Genomic DNA, 23,393 nt, shown 5'->3' on the forward strand with positions numbered 1-23,393 from the left:
TTTCAGACTGGCAGTTCTAGCTACTGTTTCAAGTTTGCATTTCCTCCATTCTTTCAACAGACTGTTACATTTTCTACTGCTCCACAGCAATCATTAACACATTTCCTTCCAATCTGGTATGCACATACATAAAAATATTTTCTGAGCTGTTCCTAATTCAGCAACTTGTATCCATTTTAAAACCCAGCCTGGTATAGACAAGCTGCCTATTGCTAGCTGTCCAACTCACTGTTAGACCACCAAGGAACTTAACAATTACTGGAAGCTGTCCTAAACTTAGGTGGCCATTTTTCTTCTGAGTCAGCATGGAGTCCTGAAACTTATCATACTGTTGAAAGGACAGCTTCTGAAGGGGTCATTCTTCAAAGGAATCCAAAAACCAGTGCTCACATCAATGTGGTCAAATGTAGGTTTTCAAGATAAGTGTCGTTAACCCTGATGTCCTGACCAAACTCCAACTTGAGAATCAGCTCTCTCACTGAATAATCTAAATCAACATTGCTGCTTCATGTACATATTCAACATCATCTGTCCTCAGTGGTTCTTTTCAATGAGTTGAATGGCATGAAAACCATATTTTGCAAGCTCTGGATTCTGCCTTGCCATTTCAAGCAATAGTTGGCCAAATACTTTCATTATTCCTCAGAGCTCCCCATTTTTTTTGTAGTTTGTGCTTGTGGAGAATACCTCCTTTGTTGCAGCTCAGAGCTGTGTTTTCCAGCCAGCCTCCCCTGCATTCTCTTGACTCCCACTGTCCTTGGGCAAATCCTTATGCCATTGCTGGTGTTGAAGTAAGAGTCAGTTTGCTTCTGTACCCAGAGTGCCTGTGTGTGCCTGCAAAGGAATCATTTTCTCCTTTATCTTAGGCAGAAAAATTTCTTAGGGGTCTATGTTGAGGCAAATATGGAGGTTCCAACTAAGCAGAAATATCTCCTGCAGTGCAAAATGAGTGCCCCTTTCGTTGCCAGTATTTTATAATTTCAAAATAAAAATGTTCGTAAGAACAACAAAAGCGTTTAACTAGACTTAATGACATTTGTGAGGGAAATTTAATACGTCCCTACCTAGGTTATAAAGAAAACAGTTAATTAAACTGTGTCGTAGGGCGTAGTGATCACCTCCTTTGTGCCAGAATTGGATGTCTTGTTGGGAGTCCAAGACTGCCAAGGAGATGTCCCCAGTGGTGGGCCCAGTTGGCAACATCTTCCTGGGACAAGACGTCAAACGTCAAAGAATGTGAAGTTTGGAAAGATGTGAATGTGAAGTCTTGTACCTTTTCCACAAGGGCAAAACCACCAAGGCATTTTAATAAAAAGAAAGCAAAATAGTTCTGCAACGATTGGCTTTTCTTTGAGGAGGTTCTTGTCAAAAAGACAGACTTTCTTACACAGCACAAAATTCATGCATGGAACTTGCAGTGTTGCAGTGTAATGATTGATTAGCTTAAATTAGGAGCTTTCCAAGATTGTTAGGAATTATCAATGGGGACAGCTGTCTGTCAGTGATGAGTCCCTGGAACCTCAAGTCTGAGGCACAGTGTATCACTGGATACTATTTTGAGAAAGGGTCCTGCCTTAACATCTTTCTTACAGTGGAGCAACTAGGGCTGGACCTTGTAGATGAGCCAGAGTCCACAGACCCACAACTGGAGGGGCAGCAGATGAACACCCACAAAGCAACAGGTGATGGGGAAAAGCATCCTCCATTTTACTCCTGAAGCCTATGGTTTAAGTGAAGTTTAAATCCAGATTTGCACACATGCAGATAATCTTTCCTTAGGCTTGACAAGAGAAATGTTAGTTGCTTGCTTCACAACTGAAGTAATATACACACAGTGGAAGTAATGCACATGCATTGGAAGGAAGAGGCTCAACACTATTAAATTCAGACTCAAAAATTGCCTATGGCCTTAATGCTCCTGGTTAGCTACACCCTTTGGAAAACTTCAAGCTGCACTAAGTGAACCTCTGGTTTGAAGTGACTAGGTTCTTCTTCTGCTCTGATAGATTGTACATATTCTTATCAGTCAACTCTTATCTGTACATTTTCCTTACCCCATTGCAATTTTGCAGTCATTGTCAGCAATGACTGGTTGAAATATATATTTGTGTCCTTATCTTTACTTTCTTCTGAGGCAATACATATGAAGCACTTTGAAGAATAATAAAAATGCTATATAAATATTCTGTCAGCCCCCACATGAGCCAATCCACACAAATATGTATTCTGCAGCAATTTTTCTGGAGCAATTCCATGTAGGAAGAAAATATCACATTTGAAGTGGCTAGTTCCATCTTAATGAATAAGATCTTAAACATGTCACTTGCTAATATGCAGTTTTAGAGAAAGAAGGCAAGACATTTCCCTCTACCTGTTGGCCATTCTGCCTCCCTCCCACAAAAGAAAAACCAACAAATGTTCCCAATATTTAGTTTAATTTAAATCCAGACCATTATAGTATAGCTCAGCATCCCGACCTATTCATCTCTGGTTCAACCCTTCAATTAAGTGAAGTGATCTAAAATTCTGGGCACTAAAACTGCACTTTATGTTTATAAATGAAATCTGTGACTAGAGAAATGTTGAAGTTTGGAGATTTCCTGGTAAGTGTCCACTTGCTGACATCATGTCAAGGAAGCTGTGATTGGCTGGTGGAGGGTAAAAATAGTGCTTATATCCCAGTAGGATGATCAAGGACAAACACATGAACTGTTAAATCTCTGTCCCCTGACTCCTTAGAGACCAGCTTGTGAGCTTCAGGTCAGGAAGACTGCAGACTGGTAAGTGACTGTCCTCTGTATTTGGTTCTATGCAAGCCACAACCATTTTCCACTTTCTTTAGTGCTGGGTTTCTGAATTTCTGCCTCTGCTTGGAATTGACTCTGTTTCGTTTTGTAGGTGTGAATTTAAGAAAAGCATGGTTTCTATTATTTAAAGCAAAGTTTTCCTAACCAGCAGTGCCTTGCTTACCCTTAGCTCACTCTGATTTAAAGAATAAAACTGGAATTTTGCATTGTACCACCTAGAAAACAAAAGCTATTGGCTCCCTTACTTGGTTGGCTTTTATTTTGCAACATTAGCTAAAGGATATGGAAGAGGGCAGAAACCCTCCATTTAAAAAAATGGTTCTGTATAATAGTTCTATATAATAAAGCTATTCTGGAGATAAATAATAATTAAAATGTTATAGCATTTATTTAGTAGCTTTGGGTATTCGAAGTGATTTACACCCCTTATCTTAGGCATATTTATGACAACCCTATAAGGTAGGCCACTTTTAAAAACTGTACTGCACATGAGGCTGCAGCTGGCCAATGCAGTCTCCCTAAAGGCTGCTAAGGTGGTTCAAATGCTCCCTCAGCCTTGAATTCATCAGTTGGACTTAACCAAGATGCTCTTTGATGCTCTTTAATCTAGCCACTTTATGGTGATAATACAGATAACTAGGGACTCCCTGAATCACTGTTCAAATTGTGAAGACCAAATTATAAAAGCAGATACCATCAATTAAATTATATTGGGTTAGATCTAAGCTTAGTCATGCCTAGAGCAAAGCTGCTGAAATCAATGGAACAAGTTAGTAACAACTTTAGTTCTCTGGATTTAGATGGGTCTAACTTAAGGGTCAAAACAGAAATTTACTTTAAATGTATCATTAGTACTTTATTACTATGAAGAGGGGCAATGTTAACCTGCAGGGGGGAGCTTTTAAGATTCAGATCAGTTCCACTGCACCTACTCTAGAGTGAAAATGAACCAAAGACATGGCTGCCAGACACAGCTGCAAAGTAATGACTCATTCGGTCCTAAGCATGACTAAATCCATTGCTTATTTAAGGCCTTGGCGTATTTTAGAGGAGAAACAAATATGAGTTTCTGTAATCATTGTTGATTATTCCAGAATATTCCTAATATATTTGTATGACATGCTATGTCCTGAATTCAGTTTTGAGGGAGTGGGAGAGGAAGGGACATGCCTCATAATGAATTATGGATCTTATACCATCTGCAAAGGGAGTTAGGATAGGTTGGCATGCCAGTCTGCTAACAGGGTGATAATCTGAATGAGATAAAGTTGTCATCTTTGGTCTATTTTCCCCAACACCGGACTTGGGACCACTTCAGTTAGCGTTTTGGGGTTTCTGGAGGTCTGAGGTTGCAAGCCACATTCAATTAACTTTGGATTACACACCCTACCCTGATGGATTCAGTGGAGTCCTTCCAAACCAGCCTCACAAAAGCACTGCCAGATCCTCAAAAATAACAGATAGCTTGGAGCAATGGTGAAATAAGAGGTACCTATTATGTTATATGAGACTGTGATGCTCCAGAATAAGGAGGAAATTTTTAGTTTAGGGAAGGACTTTGGCCTTTGGCAGCATGTAAGTGGCCATGCCAAGCTTCCTTTTCATTTCTCATGTAAGTTCAGTCCGGAGCAGAGGAAGGTAGTGCCACAAGTGGGAAAGAGCTGTGGGGAGAGAAGGCTCCCGTGGCTTGTTGGAGACCTCGTCTCTTCTCCATATCATGTTGGAGCAGCCAAACACAGAACAGGAGGGATAGAAAGGAAAAACCTTTCCCCTCAGTGCTAAAAATCGGGGTCTTGGTCCTCTGTTCAATGGGAAACCTAGTGCATTTGCATGCAGCAATGAGGTCAGATGAAAACTTTGATCCCACACCTTTTAACCACAGAGGAAATTTGAGTAGGCTTCTGAAGCACCAAGCTGTTTATTTAGCCATTGCACTGTGGTCTTGACCACACAAACCTGGGGAGCTTGAATGGGAAAGTTCTTCAAATGCTGTTGATTGGTCCTGTTGCTGATGCACCAGAAAAAGTGCCTCAGCTTTCTATGGAAAGTATAAATGAATGGGTCTAGAGCAGTGATGCTCAAAGTGGACAGTACCGCCCCCTGGGGGTGGTAGAAATATCCAGGGGGGCAGTGATTGGTTCTTTTAAGTTTGCAGTAGAGCAGAAGACCTAACACAAAGAAAGAGGCGTGGGGGCGGGGGTAGGATTGTTGCCCAAGAGGAAAGGGGGCGACCGCTCAAAAAAACTTGGGAATCACTGATCTAGAAGAGCAGAAGGGTTGGTAAATCCATCAACTGTGTGCAACAAGGCATGATTAGACAAGAAATTCTGGTGGTGAGGAGGTAGGGACGTCCAAAAACATTGGCCTTCCACTTCTGGGTTGGGTTATAGAAGACAAGCCCTAAATGCATGTTTGTGTTGGGTTGACCTGAGTAAAATGCCCCGAGAACTTTGCCTATTGGGCAATTTCATTTATTTCATTTATGGAAATGTTAATGCTGGGTTCTTGTTCTGAAAAGTGGATAAGCAACTTGGTGAACACCTATCAGGGATTCCATTGAGTGCAACCATTCGAGTCAGTAAACCTCTTCTATATTCCTTGTCCAATATCCATCTACTCAGTAGCTAGATGGCCATTCAAAGATCAGGAAAAGAGTCTAAAATCGGGTCAGAAAAGGCAAGCCTTCCAGATACTTCCAGAGCTGAACTAAGTTTCAATCTCTGGTTTTCAAATGTAAAAATGGATCTACCAGCTCACAGTGCATCTGAAATGTTTTAGATCTAAAACATCTGTCTTTGGGGGGGAAATGGAGTACTTTGACATTTGGTGTCATTTCCACATAGTATTCAGAAAAACAGGACAGAGAACCTTGCATAAGTGTCAGGAAAAACTGTCAGAGCCAGTATGCCAGTTGCTGGGTAACATGGGCGGTTGGTTTCCACAGGTGGCTTGTTAGCTCCCCTATGAACAAAAAGCTTGGAGTCTTCTTATATTCTTTAAAGGGATCTCAACTAAATCCACATTATAGATCAGTTTCTCTTCTTATCTGACTATACAAAAATGGCTTATGATTTAGACAGGAAATCTAGAGTTTGGACAGTCCCAGAATCTGAATCCATGTTCACTGCACCTGTCACGGTAGAAGAAGAACTGACAACTTCAGTTTCTCAACTGAACCAGAGAAATCTAATGCCTGTTTCTCCTTCCTTCCTTAAGCAGCTGGTTGGTTGCTTTTCTAATGCAATAGCCAAAGCTGCTCTGTGTATGGCGGGGTTTTGACTACAGGACTCCTATATAGCTCAGGCAACGTACTGGTGAGAATAGGAGAATCATCATCATCAGGTTCTATAAGAAGCTCAGAATGTGACCCGTGTGAGAGTCTATTCCTTAAAGTGCCCTTCTCGCCATTCTGCACATTCTAGCTTAGACGATGCTTTTGTATGTCAGCCAGTCACAGATTGAGAGGGGACCCACGGGACTCAGATAATCAATCACAACCAAGAATGAAAATGAGAGTTATACCTGTTGAATCCATCTTTGGAGTTTGGTTATTAATTAGTTCTAATGCATTGTAGGCAGGGGGACCCACATGGTATTTTGGGGGCCCTGCCAAGGTGTCTTGCCCATCCTGATTAAAACAGCAACAACAACACTTTTCTTGTCGACAGCCATGCAATGGGCTTCTCTTGGTGGTGAGAGCTGTGGTTACAAAGGAGTTGCTTAGCAAGCTGAGGCTCAGACTCCACCCCCTGCCCTGCACTCCGACAAATTACCTCTCCTTTGCCACTCCTTCTATGGCACAGATTTTGCAGTCATGCTCAGGACAGTTCCTCAGTTGCCAAAGGTGCCATGACCCCAAAAGTTTGTCCACTCCTGAGTTAAGGTCTTACTAGTTTCTTTTCTCCTCAAAATGTCCATCTGAAATAGACCAGGTGGAGCAATAGCAGCCCAGAAGTGAACTTTGGAAATGCAGGTGGAAGTGACCCCAGGTGTGTAGTCTTACTCTAAACCTAAATCCACTGCAATACACCTGCCCATGGAAAGCAGATCTGTTTCAAAATCATATGCATATATAAATTTCCCCAGACAAGTGTAAGTGTGTGTGTGTGTGTGTGTGTGTGTGTGTGTGTGTGTATGCATGCATGCATGCACGCACGCACATGCGGATTTAGCTGGATCCAAATGTTCAGCCATTCACAGAGTAGACCATTCAAAACGATCATTAATTGATTACGGAATATGTAAACTACCCTGGGTTTCTTCTGGGGAAAGGGCGAGATACTAGTATATTAAACGAACAATTGAATGAACATGTGGAGGGGTGACGAGAGTTGCACTCACTGTCCCCCCTGCCTTCTTGACCCCCTACATCCATCCAGACCTTCACTCCTAGCCTCTCTTCAGATCTCTGAGCAGATACTCAGAGGTCAAGGCTTAGCCCAACGCATGTGACCTTCCTTCATCTTTGCATTCTATGCATTGTTCTGTGCATTCTTGTATGCATTCTATACATGGTTGTTAGGTGGACACGGCTGTGCAAATGTCTTCCATCACATAGCTTGTGTGAACTGTTGATTTTCTTCATGTGCACCCTCAACACAGCTACCAGCTTCCATGCCACAGGATTTCTTGAATACAAATCTCTGCCTACCAGCAGAAAGCAAGCAGTGAGAAAGCCAACCTTTTCACTTTTGGCTCCAAGCCGGGGAGCAGATGTCTAGAAGGCCTCATCCTGCACCCACATCAAATGCTCCTCTGATGGTGGCAGGACCATGAAAAGGGCCATCTCTGAAGCTCTCAGAAGCCCTGTAACTGTCTTATCATCTAAATGTCTCTAATGTGTATTTCCTTTTTTCCCCTTCTAGAAATAAGAAAAATGAGGACAGCTCTACTCTTTCTCTGCATTTTGGGATTAGCCTGTGCCTTCTCAGTGAGTAAAAATAACAATGTATTGGCAGCCCGTTTATCATTTTGTTTTGTTTTTATTGCTCTAAGTCATTTTGATCTCTTTTTTAAATAAAAAGATGAATTTTAAAAACCAGTCAATTCATCCTTCAATAACTCATTTTAGGAGTGTACAAGGCACTGAAAGAATGAACTTTCTCATGTTTGTTAACTCCAGAAGGATAGCCCATTTTAGTCACATTCATTAATGTAAATTCAGCATTCTAATTTTCCGAATTCTTTATTCATCCACCCACCCACCCACCCATTTTGTATAACACTTTTCAGCTGTTTCCCCATTAGAAATGTAATGCCTGTGATCGTCCCAAACCTGTTCTAGCCTTAGACCACTAATTTCGCTGCCACATTGTAACAGGTGGTCTCAGAGGGGGAAAAGTCAGCCACAGTTCAGATGATCACGGTGCGCTGCTGTACCCATATCCGCTATGTGCACAGGTGTGCAAACACAAATGATCGGTGGACCAGTGAACAGGATAACGCCAGTGAATCTCACCTGAGATAGATGGACGGGCAGACGGGCAGATGGATAGACAGACAGATGGGTAGATGGCCACTCATCTATGTCCCAGTTGCCTAGACATAGCCTGTAGCACTGAAAGTTGCAGCTGGTGTGGGGAGGTCATGCTCAGCACTATCCTTCAGGAAATGATTGTCACTTGGCATCCAAGGAAGAACATGACAGGTACTGATTTGTTATATTTCTACACCAAGCAATAGCCAAAGCTCTCTGGGCGGTTCACAATAAAGAAAAACCAAACCAAGTGATATTCAGATGATGCGATAGGCACAACACAGCACTCCTAAAACAAGCACGTTTCCACCAGTAGTGCATCCATTTTTAAAATCTTATATATATTTTTTTTTAAATCATAATGGATTGATATTTAAAATCTGTATCTAAAACCTTTGTGCTAGTGTTGAATGGAGCTGCAAAGTAGAAAGATGAAGGAGGCAATGTTTCTTGATCAGATTAAAAGTAATATCAATGTGAAAGTCGAGATGAAGCAAGCCCTGATGTTTATTAATACAGCTAGCTTGACTGGGGAATGCAGGTGCTGACTGTAAATCCTGTTCCTTCCTGATAGGTCCTGGCTTAGTTTTAAGTGGTAGCATAATATATGCCTTTCTGTGACCAAAGCTGGTGTTTTATACCAAAATGTTTTTAACATACACACATGTATGTATACCTGAAAAGATCTATAAAACATTAAGAAAAATATTTTTTTAATCTTTAAATCTATAAGTTATAATTAAATGCACTAGTTGGCTATTTCTATCTGGAACAGTGAAAACCATAAAATGCATCACTATAGATATATAGTCAAGGCTATGGTTTTCCCAGTTGCAATGTATGGCTGTGAAAGTTGGACCATAAGGAAGGCTGAGCGCCGAAGAATTGAGGCCTTTGAATTGTGGTGCTGGAGGAGACTCCTGCGAGTCCCTTGGATCTCGCGATCAAATCGGTCAGTCCTAGAGGAGATCAGCCCTGACTGCTCTTTAGAAGGCCAGATCCTGAAGATGGAACTCAAATGCTTTAGCCACCTAATGAGAAGGAAGGACTCCCTGGAGAAGAGCCTAATGCTGGGAACAATAGATGGCAAAAGAAGAAGGGGACGGCAGAGAATGAGGTGGCTAGATGGAGTCACTGAAGCAGTCAGTGTCAGCTTAGGTGGACTCCGGGGGATGGTGGAGGACAGGAAGGCCTGGAGGAATGTTGTCCATGGGGGTCACGATGGGTCGGACACTAACAACGCGACTAACAACAACAACAAATAGATATAGCATGAGAGCTTAAAATTATAGTATAAAACATAAGTAAAAACCAAAGTAAAACTGACCGGCAATGCAAGGATTTGAAATACTGTAACAGATTTTAAAATTCCCATGCTCAGGGGAAATTAGAGACTTAGAAATCCCCTTGGCATTTGCAACAATAACATTAGCTCACAGTCATTAAGGAAAGCTCTGAACCATTAATTGTACCAGGCACATGGAAATGATGGATTCGTTTAGATCCTAAGCCTGTAGTCAGATACATTGCCCTTTTTATCCAATATATAGTATCTATTTTCCATTTAAGAATATTATGGATCACATACATCCAAGTACTCAGTGTTGCATGTGTCGCTCCTGTAGCCAAGTCTTCTCGGCTGTAATTGGTAGCAGCTCTCTCCTCTCTGAAATCCTTTTGACATAAGATGCTAGCAACTGAACACATAACTTTACAGATACAAAGCATGCACCATTTTACCACTCAGCTGTGCTTTTTTGTGCAGTTGCATTCATTATCATATGATACCCATCTGGGATGCGTTCACCTCGGGATAGCTTCACAGGCATTTGTACTCCACATGGAGCGATGATAATTGGTAGTTAACTGGCAGGAAAGAAAACCACCTCCGACAACTTGGAACAATCCCTTCCTCACTCTTGCCACAGGGTTGTGCTTCTCTAGATTCCATCCACTGCTGTCCACTTATCATATGCATTACATTGTCACACGAGAAACCAGAAAACAAAGGCATGGAATACCCACGTCTTCAAGAGGTACCCAAGACGATGCATGTTTCAGCTAGCCGCCACAGAGGCCTGCATCCAAACCCAGCAAGCAATCACAGAAAGCGAATCACACCCACCTGAAGTACTCTCCTCTTTTCTTATAGGTAAAAAACTACAGAAGAAGATTTAAGGCAGAGGATACAGAAGAAAATGCAGTATGTTGTAAAATCCATCAGATTCTCCTTTTGAAATTAAACATCTTGAGACTTTTCCTAAATTCAACAATGCTTTCTCTTTCATGATAGGTATTCAAGAACCGATACAGGTACTTCCTTCACAGATATCCTTACCTCTACTCACCCATGAAAAGATTTCAGGTAAATGCAATTGTATTGATGGGTTTTTTAATTCTAAAAAATATTATTCTGTTCTGTTCCACTCCATTCCATTTATAATAATGTTGAAAGAGTTCCCCTATGTATAACCATCCAGAGATAACGTATCACAGAATCACTGAGCTCACAAACTCTGTGCGAAGGTCCTGCTGGAACTTTATGTCCTTGCCGCACACACAGCGCATTGCAAAATCTGGTGGGCTATTTGGTAGGTATTTTTGCCAAGGCATGCAAAAAGGTCGATTGCCTATGCGATGGTGGTTGCACACAATATCACCCAGCTCAGCAAAGAGCTTCAGGGAAGGAGCCAGCACATGTGGCAATATCAAGCCGCCCAGCAGGGATGACTCAGTGTGGTACTGCAAGAGATAACCCTGGCAAAAAGCACATGTGACAGGAAACAGCCATTCCATTTCTTAAAACATCCTCTGTTTTCAGAAGCACCCGCTCTGTTTCTTAAAACATAACAAACGGCAGCATAAGCCTTATGTAGTCACTCTGTATGGATGAGCTGAGAGTGAGGTGGAAGGCTGTTAATTACATGTTTCCGAGGATGGCTCGTGTAGGGAAGTAAAATTGTCTTGGTTCTGGGCATGATGCCTCAGCAGAATGGCGGTTTGGCACGTCTGTTGAGTATGGAGATATTTATATGCTGATCCATGGCATTGTGGCACCAGAAAAGCACGCTGCCCATGTCTCCCTTCCCTGTGTCCCAGCTGCAACAATCATGCATTTCTGATAACAAGAAAACAGGTCAACTCTCCATAGACGTCCGGAGATGCCCTTGCTTGAACGAACTAGATTGCTTTAGGCTATAGCTTGCTCTCTCCTTAATGCTGGGGATTTTCTGGCCTTTGGTACAGAATGTTCTACGGGTCCCCAGCCTTTTGGGATCAATAGGCACACATGGAAAGCTGAGTCACTGCTGCCATGGGCAGTTTACCCATTCATAAAGTGACTGCCACGGTGAGCATGGCTGTAAAAGCTGGAGGTATTCAAGACTCGAAACCTTATTTTATATTGTTAATTCGTTTTATATTTTTAGTGTATTATATTTTAGTTGATGTTTTGTGAGCCGCCCCGAGGCTTCGGCGAATGGGGCGGCATAGAAATTTTCTAAATAAATAAATAAACCACTTTTCTGAACCCAAATACCAAGTGAGGCCATTGTTGCTTCTAAGTCAGTGCCTAAGTTAGACACGAAATGGAAGCAGCTCTCCAGGGTTTCAGGTAGGAGAGTTTCCCAGCCCTTCCCAAAAATGTTGGGGTGCAGAACCTGGAGACTTCTGCACATGAAGCACATGCTCTTCCACACAGCATTAGCTTCCCCAAGGCCACAAACCTGTCCCTGTATAAGCTGCCTAGAATCAAACCTATGGTCTTCTGACCATTTTGGCTGAAGGTTATATGTTGAATAGCGTTCTTCCTTCATTATCCTTGTCCTGTTAAAAAGAAGAGAAGAAAAGGGGTTGGAAGAGGAACAAGTCACGAAGAGGAGACAATAAAGAACTAGCTTTTGCATGATCAACAGGCCAGACATCAAAACTTCTGGTTTTAGGAATGGAGCCTAGACCCCTCCATGGAGAAAGCATGTGGTCTGTTGCTTGCTGCATCTAATCACCCTCTTACTATCTTTTCCCTTTGGGACTTGGTTCACTTGCAGCCTACTCTTCCTCAGAGAAGCTCAGGGCAGTCTACAAGGAGTGGGTCCCATTTCGTCCTTCCCTGAGGCAGGGTTGGCCAGCCCAGCAGATCATGATACATAAAACAGGACAGCAAATGACATTCCACCGCTTACCCAAGCCCAGGTGCATATTACGCAAAGCTGGTCAAGTTAATTTGGCACACAATGCAGAAAATCCCACAAGCATCTCTCCTCATCCCCTGAAGTAAAAAACAGATGGAATATCCACGTGGTGCCATTTCAGGCTGCCACCCAAAAACAGCTGTGTGAGAGCCTGTAACTGAGGCAGATACTACCTTGTAGCTTTAGTGTCACTGTGCACGATTCCTGTTAGGAGCTGTACATCAGGAGTGGAGGATTAAAAAGGGCTGGTCTTGCTGCAAACTAGGTTAGTCTGAGAGATGAAGCAGATCAAGAGTTCGTCCAGGGACCTTCATAGCTGGGACCTTTCAACCCTGGCTGCTATCTTATACACCACATCACCCTAGCTCTGTCTGATTTGCATGTAAATGGAAGATTTATTTATTTATTTATTTATTTATTTAGAAAATTTCTATGCTGCCCCATTCTCCGAAGCCTCGGGGCGGCTCACAACATAAATCAATTAACAATATAAAATAAGTTAACAATATAAAATAAGTCGCCCTGGCCAAAGAATAAAATAAATAAATAAATACTAGTAACAGTTAAAATGACGTTTGAATAAAAAGGTCTTCGCCTGGCGCCGAAAAACAAATAACGACGGCGCCAGGTGGACCTCTCTGGGGAGCACATTCCATAGGTGGGGCGCCACCGCAGAGAAAGCCCTCCTCCGAGATTCCACACCTGCAACCATTCTTTGTCTTTGAAACCAGTTTATCCAGAGAGTTTCTCAGTTTCCTGACAGATAATTTCATTTCTCTCCAGGGCTTTAAGGGAATGGATAGCAACAGGCCTTCAAACCACAAACAGCCAACACTGCCTTCAGTGAGAATGACAGATGCTTAGAGAACAGCAGTAGATCATTTTTGTGTATGTGTAATGTTACTTTGTGATAGAAATATGGGAAATGCCTTACAACTGTCTCTTATTTCAGTCTAATAGTGACTCATCTGAAGAAGGATATGGTGGAGATAGTTCAGAGGAAGAAGAGGAGGAGGAGGAAGAAGAAGAGGTAAGGGACATGTTTGGCTCTTGTCAAAATAAACCTAGAGACATAACAAAATAACCAGGATTGTTTTTATAGACTGTACTCTGTGAGTGTCCGTGGTGAGGATTACTAACTGCCCACAAGTTTCCATTTCGGTTTTCTGCTGTATTTTTGAAGCTCCGAGTTGTCTAAACAAGAAGTAATCCTTACGGACACAGTGAAAGCTTTTGTGATGCAAAGCTTTAGAGACAGATAGGACTTTTGTCCATTTATCCAAGCACAACTACTGTCATCATGAGGTGAAATTTTAGTAAAGTTCATCAGTGGTTCTTTAAATCCACAGTGGTTCTTTAAAAGGACACCTGAAGCCTTCACAACTTCTGAACACATCCCACAAACCAGGAATTACAACCTGGCAGGTGGTTCATAGCCTTTTTGTTTTTCTAATCCCTTGCAAACAACGAAACAGTAGATTTCTCAAACCCTTAGCAGGTCTCTATATGCACTTGATAGAGCATTTGCTGTAGTAGGATGCATTTTATATAGGCTTGAATTAAGGAGATCAGCAGCGTAGATCAGTGTCAGTACACACACTCTCCGTGCAGAAGGTCGGGGGTTCCAGTCCTCTCATCTCTGGACAGATCTTGGAGGGACATCTGCCTGATACCCTGCCAGTCAAGAGGGCAACTTCCTACGTCCCCAGGTTATTCAGAAGCAGATTAAAAGAAACTTGGGGGATCCTCATTTACATAATACACTGTGCTTGTATTCTTGGATACGAGCTCCTCATTCACACCCTTGGTGCCTGCACATTGAGCATGAACATCTGAAGAAGACTCCGGCTTATGTGAAGTGGCCCCACTGGTATGCAACATGGATGCCACAGGTGCAGCCTCACTTCATGGTCCTTCATGTGTATAATGTGTGAATGGGGTTATGGTTAAAAGTCTAAATGATGTGAAACTTATAAAGAAACTGTAGCTGATCTTACTTTGTACATCTTAGTCCACCTTTCTTAGTCTTCTTAGAAGATGCTTTAAGCTTTAGACAAAAAATTGTGACCTAAAGGTGGGAAGATGGTTGAATCAGTGCAGGGGAACAAGGGCTTAAATATCTGAAGTTTTTAAAATTGCATTTAATCTTAGTAAAATGTAGAGCTGAAAGATTCCCGTGTCAGATTAATTGATTTAAAAATATTTTAAGTGGCTAAAATGTGTCTTGGGTAGTTGTGCAGCGTATTTTTGAGAAAGTATTGAAATGAGTAATACTAGTAGAGACGTGTGAAGATTCCAGTTTAGAGATGGGAATCCATCAGACTTCCTCAGCTTGGTTTCCCAGACTCTGGTCTGCTTTCTCTCTACCTAAATCTGTCTCGCACTGAGTGTTTGTGTGGGTGTCTGGCAGGACATGAGTCCAAGCAAGTCTGTGAGGTCGGTTTGTGGACATGCCATCTGCTATCCATGCACTAAAGTGCAAGGAGACATGATTTGTCAACTGTGCACACTCTGGACAAAAAAATTGAATACTTTGCAAACTTTCTTGACAAGTATTCCTGAGCATTCGCCTCTTGACATTAACAAAACTAGCATGTCAGGGAAAAGATTCAAGATATGCAGTCCCCTACAGCTTTGCAGAATCCAGAAACAGAGTTATTCCTTGTCTGTTGCTGGTTACAGTGAGACTTAGGTTGGTCCCCTCATGTCAGTGGGCTTCAGCGACACCCTACATCCTTTGGATCATGCCCAGAACAAGACCCAGCTCCGTCAATCCAAAGGCAAGCCTGTCAAACTCAGAAGAGGCATCATGTTGGTAACGTGTGATGGCCTCTAACATAGCTCTGGGCCAGGAGTTCATTTGCAGTGTTTAGTGTTTTGCATCTTCGCTATATTAGTATTTACTTCTGGTTCATATTGGCTCTCCAAGAGAGATGATCTTCTAAGTAAATATGTAACTTGGTATCCATGCTATTTGGGGAGCACATATTTTACCTGAACGGACTATAATAGCTCCTTCAGTTCAGTACTGTGATGGTTTCTTGAGTCAATATACTCTTGAACACAAGTATTTATAAAAATGAAAATCTGGCTTAAATTGAGTGCCTTACTTTACAAGGGTGCCACTACGTTGCATTGTACAAGTATTTCTGGGCAGATGTATTCTCCCTTGTAAACAAAGTCCATGTATCCAAATGAAATGCTCCCATCTCATTTCCCTTTATTGCTTGGCCTTCAACCTGCTTCAAAGGGATCCTAAGTGTTTGCTCCATGAACAGAAGGAAGGATGGCTCATAAAAGTAGCCCTTCTGGACACTAGAATCCACACGCTTGACTCTGATCTCCATTTCTTTCCCATTCTACTACCTGTGCACTATGCTGCCAACTCATTACTGGATAACTCTCCCCTCCCTCTCCCTGCCTTCTGTCTGTGTCATTCCCCCATTGAACCTTCCTGACTTGCCCAGGTGCAATTCTCCCGTGCGAGTCTCAGCAGGAACGTTATATCTCTCCCATGCCTGGGTGGAGAAAGCTGGGAGTTACAGGGCATAATCTGTGCACAGGGCTTAGGGCCAAACAAAAAGGTCCAAGCATGTATAGGATTGTGCCTTAGCACAAGCAGAGCATATTAGCCTCAGTTCAGACCAGGACTGCAGACTCTCAGTGGGATTCTTTGCTCCCTACCCATTTTGTGATTTCAGGGCAAAAGGGAAGGGGGATGCTTACATCTCCTGTTCCAGAGTGCCACAGTTATGAAGTGAAATGGGGCTGATTGCAATTATACTGACCTAAATCAGCCAATGAAGCATCCTTTCTCTATGCCGAACTTTGGCCCTTCTGCATACCACTTGCAATGACGCAAGTTCTCGGCACAAGCAGCAAATAGCTCACCACCCACCCCCTCCCCGTGACTTCTGAATCCTCACCATGAGAATTTACTTCCTCCCTATCAGAAGATGGTCAAAACCCTAAAGTTTCAAATTTATTAAAAGATAAATAGCATTTGTGGTTGTTGCTTGAATAACTTCAATGACTGCCTTCAGAGTTTCCTTTTAAATTTGCCTTATTTATTTATTTATTTATTTATTTATTTATTTATTTATTTCTCTATTTATACCCTGCCTTTTTCCTACAAAGGGCTCAAGGCAGCTTACATCTCCTCCATCTTATCCCCACAACGACAACCCTGTGAGGTAGGTTGGGCTGAGAGTCTGTGACTGGCCCAAAGTCACCCAGTTGGCTCCATGGCTGAGCGGGGACTAGAACCCAGATTGCCTGAGTCCCGATCCCAGGCTCTTAACCGCTACGCCACACTGGCCCTTAGGAACATTAGCAGAATGGCCAGTAGCAGATCAAGTCTAGTCCACCTAGTCTAGCATCCTCTTCACACAGTGGCCAGCCAGTTGCTTACAGGATTCCAGAAGCAGGGCATGAGTACAACAGCACCCTCTTGCCCATGCTTCCCAGCAGCCACGGCACATCGGCATACTGCCATCAAGAGCGGAGACAACATAGCGCTATTGGGGCTGGTAGCCACTCCTGCAGGAATTCTCCCAGCCCCCTTTAAAGCCATCCAAAAAGGTCTTTATAAGCCAAACAAACACCATCAGTAAACCTGACTTTGCTGGCAACGCAAGTGACAGCAAAGTAACAATTTAGAGGTAAAACTCTACTCTCACACCACCCGCCACACTGTCATAACTATTCCATTGTGCGTAGAAGAGATAATTCTCTGTTCTTGTGAGGAGTGTGTGGGGTGACATTCGACTCAACGCGTGCTGATATATGTCGCAATCCAGCCCGTAATTCTTCTTTTCCCCAAAGGTGTGTAAGAAAACTGCTCTAAAACACATTTAGATTTAGATTGCTACATCTATGTCTTTTAATCTTAAAGGGGGTGAGGACAAGCTAAAATTGGGGTTTAAAAATAGAATAAGGGGAAATTGCTTTTGCAATGTGAGGTAGGTGCTTTCCTATATAGAACTCTTCTCTCATCTGGTCAAGCAACAAGGAGCAAGTTAACTCTTAGGTTACAAGAGGTCTTGCTGGTGAGATTTAAATTACAAAGAGGGCTGCAGGAATGGAGGTGCAATAAAGGAAAATTATTTGCTCCCTGTGGAAATCAGGGGTTCTTGAGCTTGCAGAATGGGACCTCTCTGTCTTCCCCTGCAGCCCCTCATGCCTTCCAGACCCCCTGTAGGGAGGGTCCCCTAGCCCTCTGGAGCAGAGCTGGGGGGTACATGGAAGAGGAAGAGGAGAGGGTGCAGAGTTCTCTTTCCACCAATGGTATCTGTTTTATGGGCTCAGTGATGACGTTGGATCCAGCCCTGTATTTTATGGTGCAGCAGAGTCTGCATGGATTTAAGCAGCTATCTGAAAGGTCCTGAAGTCCTTTAAATGTTGTTCCACAAAATCAGTAGTTCACTGAAACAATTTATGCAGAAACCTTTGAATTTTAGCCTTTTTTCTCATTGTAAGGAAGCCTCCAGCTGACTGTAGCAGCTCTTATTTCTGGCAGCTGCTACAGGGATCTAAAGAGCTACATCCCAGCCCCCTCAGCAGTGCTATCAATGTTTTCACCTCTCTTTACTTCTTCACACATCTTGTCCTCTTTGGACAAGGCTTTCCTTGTCCTTCTACTCTGCTGTCCAAAGAAGCTAAGTACTGCAAACGAGGACAGAAGTAGCCATAGTAAAGGGCTGAAAGAGGGCTTTTCAGATGATTGTGGTGACTGTCAGAAACAGTTGCTGCTATAGGCACCTGGGGGCTTCCATTTACAAGTTCCAACAGAGCAAAATTGGAAAGTCCTTCAAAATGTGCCATTGTATTTCTCAGATCTATTTACTCCCAGCAATGTTCTTCCTCGACATAAGGAGAACCTCAGCAACATTTAAATAAGCAACATTATAATTGCTGTTTTAAAGAGGTCATGATGCCCTCTGATAGCAATCCAAACAGTTAGCCACACCATGCAATTTTGCAAGTTTTCTCAATAGAGAAAAATAACATAGGTCTTTACTGGCATGGCATTGCATCTTATTTTAAGTGTTATGACCACCTGACCTAAGAACTGCTACACCAGCAGATAAACGCTGCACTTGGTCTGACCAGCAGCAATGCCAGAGCAATGTTGCCAGGCAGGACTCATGGCCAGCATTGGACTGTGGCTGTGCCAACCACATGGCAGCCGTGCCAATGCAAACATTTGTGATCATGGATTGTCCAGGACTCCAGATTCATTTTCTCAGTTCATCCTTCAAATATCCTGTATTGGAAGAAAGTGTCCTGTAGTACCATCTCTTACTGCAGCTAATTTAAATCTGTTAAGTGGTTTTGCACGATAATTTCACAAATAGAAATGGTGCCTACTAAAAGCAACTTTCCCCTCATAAATTGCATGTTTGGCAGAGCCCTTGCTGAGCAGCCCGAATCCTTGCAGAACAGTTGCAAAGCAAGGTACTTTGCACTGGACTAGCCAAGGTAGAAGGCAGGCCTTGGTCCATGTGCCACTCACTGCGTTTCCTCCGCAACTTTCACCCCCTCACAGCTTTTCCCCTAGTCATGGTGACAACTATTGCTCAAAGGCTTGTGTTTCGCGCTACAGCATCTCCAGAAGCTGAAACGGCGTCTCAGTTCTCCGATGCTTCTTTTATCTACAGGGACAGTCAAATGAAGAAAAGAATGGAGAAAAGGAAGGTGGAAAAGAAAATGGTGATGCCACAGAGGCTCCTACAGGACCAGGGACCGGGGATAAGAATGGCGTTAGCAATGCCAGACCTCCTAAGCAAGTAAGAGTGGTGGAAGCGGTGATCCCTGAGGATGTTACCTTGCTTCAGCAGCCCAGTGCCTCAAATTCTCCCGTGCAATGCGATGTTTTTCTCCTATGCCACTGCTAGAAGGGAGGATTTTAACCAGGACTGCAGCAGGGCTCACAAGTGGATGTGCTCTTTACCCAGTGCCACAGACCCAGCTCAGTCACATTCACACAGCCTTCTTCCTATGTATTAGAAGAAAACCTAAGAATTCAGCCACAGGTGGGGTCCACACCATGCCTACTGTGGCCCTCAGATTCCCATCTCCCAAGCCCCTCAGGCTCTGCATTATAATGAGGGAATGTCCCGGTATCTTCATAGCTTGTCTCCGAGCCTCTTCCAGGAGGGAGGGTGAAAGAGTTGGGCTCTCTTGCAGAGGGAGAATCAGGGCTGCCGTCAAGGGTAGGCATGACTGGGCAAATGCTGAGAGCTCAACGATGCCCCAGTAGGGGCACACTGGCAAGAGGCCCTGCAGTTGCTCCTCTTCCGCTGCACTGCAGCTGCCTCGTTCTCCTGCCTCTTATTTTGGCCCAGTCAATGATGGGAGTGAGAAGCAGGAACCATGAAGGAGGAATTGATGTTGGCCGGCCGGCAGGCATTCTGCCTATCAAGCAAGCAGATAACAGCAGTGAGGAGAAAGATGAGGAGCAACAGCAGCTGGTCACAATGACAGTGAGAAGGCAGGCTTGTAAAGGAAGGGCGTTCACAGAGTATGTTTCACCCAAGAGTCTCCAAAAACCTAGAGCTGGCACTTGCATGCACCAGTCATTGGGCAAAACTCGGCCTGCTCCAGAACACGACTTTTTATAACATCCCCACTTCAGTTCTATTCAGGAAAAATTGTACTTGGAATGCCATGCCTTGACTGCCCCTACCTGCTTTGGGTGCACTGTCCATTATTGGAGTTGAGTTTCATATAAGAACCATCCCTAAAATAATGAACCTAATGGAACTTTTCATAACAGTGCTATTCAGAACAAATTTGTACATTTTTATAATGGTTCTGTTAGGAATGCTGGACTGTGCGATTCAGGTTTAATACCTTTACTTATTGGGCAGATATGTTTGTTGATACTTTCACCCTTCTTGTCCACGACTATGCTATTTTTATTTTCTGAACTTATGCAGTGTTTCCTTCTAGGCCCTTGAGTCTTTTTTCCTAGAAAATTCATTATGAAAAAATCACACATTTATATACAAAATAATCAAAATGTGCCTTGAGCATGATAAAAATGGAATAATTATACATTGAAAATGTGAGGTTGTGCAGGATCCTAGCCTCAGAATAAGAAACAGTGCTTGGAAATTTCTAAAAAGTACTTTTGAATGGCGAAGTTTTATCATTCAAATGCTCGAGCTGATTAAATCCAGAAATGTATGGATCACATGGAGGCACATTATATCACTTTAACATCTGCACAACCCAATTTGAGGTCATACATTTTGACTGAGTGCTCCCCTTGTAACTGGAGTGTCTTCAATGTGCCAATGCAGGTGCCAGTAAGAGGAGAGCCTGTTCAGAAACCTGGGAAAGAAGGGGGTGCTAAAAATGCCGAAAAGGATAAAGCTCCAGAAAAAGGTGGAAAGAAAGAAGAAGAGGAAGAAGAAGACAGTGATGAAGATGAGGAAGAAGAAGAGGAAGAAGAGGAAGAAGAGGAGAAAGTTGATGAGAATGGTAGTGGTGTGAACGGGACAAGCACCAACAGCACTGCAGAGGAGAATGGAAACGGTGGTCAAGCTGAGGAGGAGGAGGAGGAGGAGGAGGAAGGAGAAGAAAAAGAAGCAACCACAGTTGTTCTCACCACACTGCTCAGCACTGCCGTCCCCACCACAGAGTATCAGGACCATTATGAAACCACCCAAGACAGGCAGTATGAGACATCTCCTAGAGATCAGTGGCTCTCTGACACCACGACTGAAGACCCATGGGCTTACGATACCACCAGCACTGGCTATGAGGTTCAGTCAGAGTACCATGGGAGTGAGAATGGGTACCCCCGGGGGGACACGTTTAGAACATATGAGGACGAGTACAGCTACTATAAAGGGCATGGGTATGATGTTTATGGCCAGGATTACTACTACAATCAGTGAAGAAATTAAGCCATACCTTGGCACAGTTAATAGTATTTATTATTTTGCATAGCCATTATTCCCAGGGGTCTACTCAGGAAGGTGCATCACAACATAACATGGTTCTTGTTAAGCAAGATAGAAGATTAATATTTGGTAGTACTGCTAACTATGCAAAAGTGCTCTTTTTGTCTGTTTTTAAATGTGTTCAAATATATTCACATATCCACTGTGGACTCTTGTAGGGTTTGTAGATTTTTTTAAAAATCATGGAATAGATGGATATGATGTGTCCAATGGAATTATGATCAAACTGAAGTTTGTTGCATTACTGTATTTGCTCAATCCATTGTTTATATTAAAGCCAAAAGAAGTTTTGAAACAGTGAACAGACTAGATTTGCTCTGAGTAAAAATAAAGAAGAATTACACGTCAAACAAACTAACTTCATTTGTCCTGGTGTTGCCTTTGGAAAATTTGGAGCATCTGCTGGGTTTTCCATGGTGACCCAAACTTACGCCTGGTTAGCTTTAACAATATACTTCATCAAGGAAAAAGAAGATGATTGTAGGGTTGGAAAGAGACAGAGGGCACCCCATGAAACCTCACTGAAACAAGAGATAAGCATTTGGACAGTTTCTCCCTCGCTGTAAAAGGTTGAAATGCCTCCTCTATATCAGTGGTAAAAGGTTGAAGCTATACTGTGTTATTGTTTTTTTAACCTCAGCCCAGTGTCCTTCAGTCCTGCCCAGTCAGGAATGCAGACCCAAGGCATCCCCTGAAATAGGATTTAGCCATTGAAATAAGGGGGGTTCTGGATCCATGACGCATCATGTGCACCCCCCTTTTATCAGATTTATCCCTAATGAAAGCCACACACTATCTGAGATCCCAACGTTAGCCACATGCATTTTTTATATAATTATCCTTACATCGATACTCTGCCTTTTTCCCTCTTGCAAGGAACTCAAGGCTCCCTACCTGATCCTCCTGCTTGCCATTTTATCCTCCTAACAGCCCTATGAGGTAGGTCAGACTGAGGGCCAATGACTGGCCCGAACTCACCTAGTGAGTTTCAGGGCCAAGTGGGGACTAGAACTCAGGTCTTCCAAGCCCCATTTCAAAACTCTAACCATTGTCCCACACTGACGGTCTGCTTCGGCTGGCTTGCTAAGCAGAATACCAGGCTGTCATGAAAGGTATTTATTTATTATTTATTATTTATTAAAACATTTCTATGCCGCCCCTTGCCGAAGCCTCGGGGCGGCTCACAGCATAAAATAAGGGCTAACCCCTGCTACTGTTCAAGTATACTATCACCTCTCTCTCTCTCTCTCTCTCTCTCTCTCTCTCTCTCTCTCTCTCTCACACACACACACACACACACACACACACACACACACTTCCTGATGTAAGTAAAATCAGAGACATGCAACATATCATGTCCAATATTCATGAAAATGTTTGAAAACTAAGCAGCTGATTTATGCCAAGAGGAAGTCAGTCTAAACACTCACACAAGCAGACCCTGTACAGCATAATTTATTAAATATTCCTTAAGGTCACCTGCTAACCAGGAGTGGCGCCATTCCGTGTTTCACAGGAGAACAGATTTGGGCAGGGGGAGGGGAATTCTCAGCATGATTCAAGGGCTCCTGGATGCAAACTAAATTCAACTAAAAGAAAATGGTGCATATTAACACCATGCCATGGTGGTTGCTTTTAAAATTTATAATAAACCAAGCTGTATATTCTCTCAAAGAATCATAGAACAGTAGAACTGCAAGGGACCAGAAGGCCATCGGGTCCAGCCCTCTGCTACAGCAGGTCACCAAAACACCTTCCCATTTGGATGACTGTCCAGTCACTTTTTGAATGTCTCTAGTGAGTGAGAGCCCACAACTTCCCCCTGTAATAAGTTCCACTGTCATACTGCTCTGACAGTGAGGAAATTCTTCCTGCTGTCTAGTGTAAATCTGGTTTCTTTTAACTTAAGTCTGTTCTTCCATGTCCTGCACTCTGTAATAAACAAGAT

The 23,393-nt window shown here is 42.9% G+C and overlaps 1 protein-coding gene across 1 annotated transcript; it reads left to right on the forward strand.

The window, feature by feature from the left end:
- Window positions 1–2,705: 2,705 nt before the first annotated feature.
- On the forward strand, window positions 2,706–21,577 carry LOC123023155 (integrin binding sialoprotein). Its single transcript, XM_044429582.1, has 7 exons — window positions 2,706–2,780; window positions 7,673–7,737; window positions 10,436–10,486; window positions 10,577–10,648; window positions 13,426–13,503; window positions 19,154–19,261; window positions 20,780–21,577. The coding sequence occupies exons 2-7, from the start codon at window positions 7,684–7,686 to the stop codon at window positions 21,377–21,379; spliced, it is 963 nt and encodes a 320-aa protein (XP_044285517.1). The 5' UTR covers window positions 2,706–2,780; window positions 7,673–7,683; the 3' UTR covers window positions 21,380–21,577.
- The last annotated feature ends 1,816 nt before the right edge of the window (window positions 21,578–23,393 follow it).

The sequence above is a fragment of the Varanus komodoensis genome, unplaced genomic scaffold (assembly GCF_004798865.1).
Source record: "Varanus komodoensis strain SLA01 unplaced genomic scaffold, ASM479886v1 scaffold2, whole genome shotgun sequence".
NCBI lineage: Eukaryota > Metazoa > Chordata > Lepidosauria > Squamata > Varanidae > Varanus > Varanus komodoensis.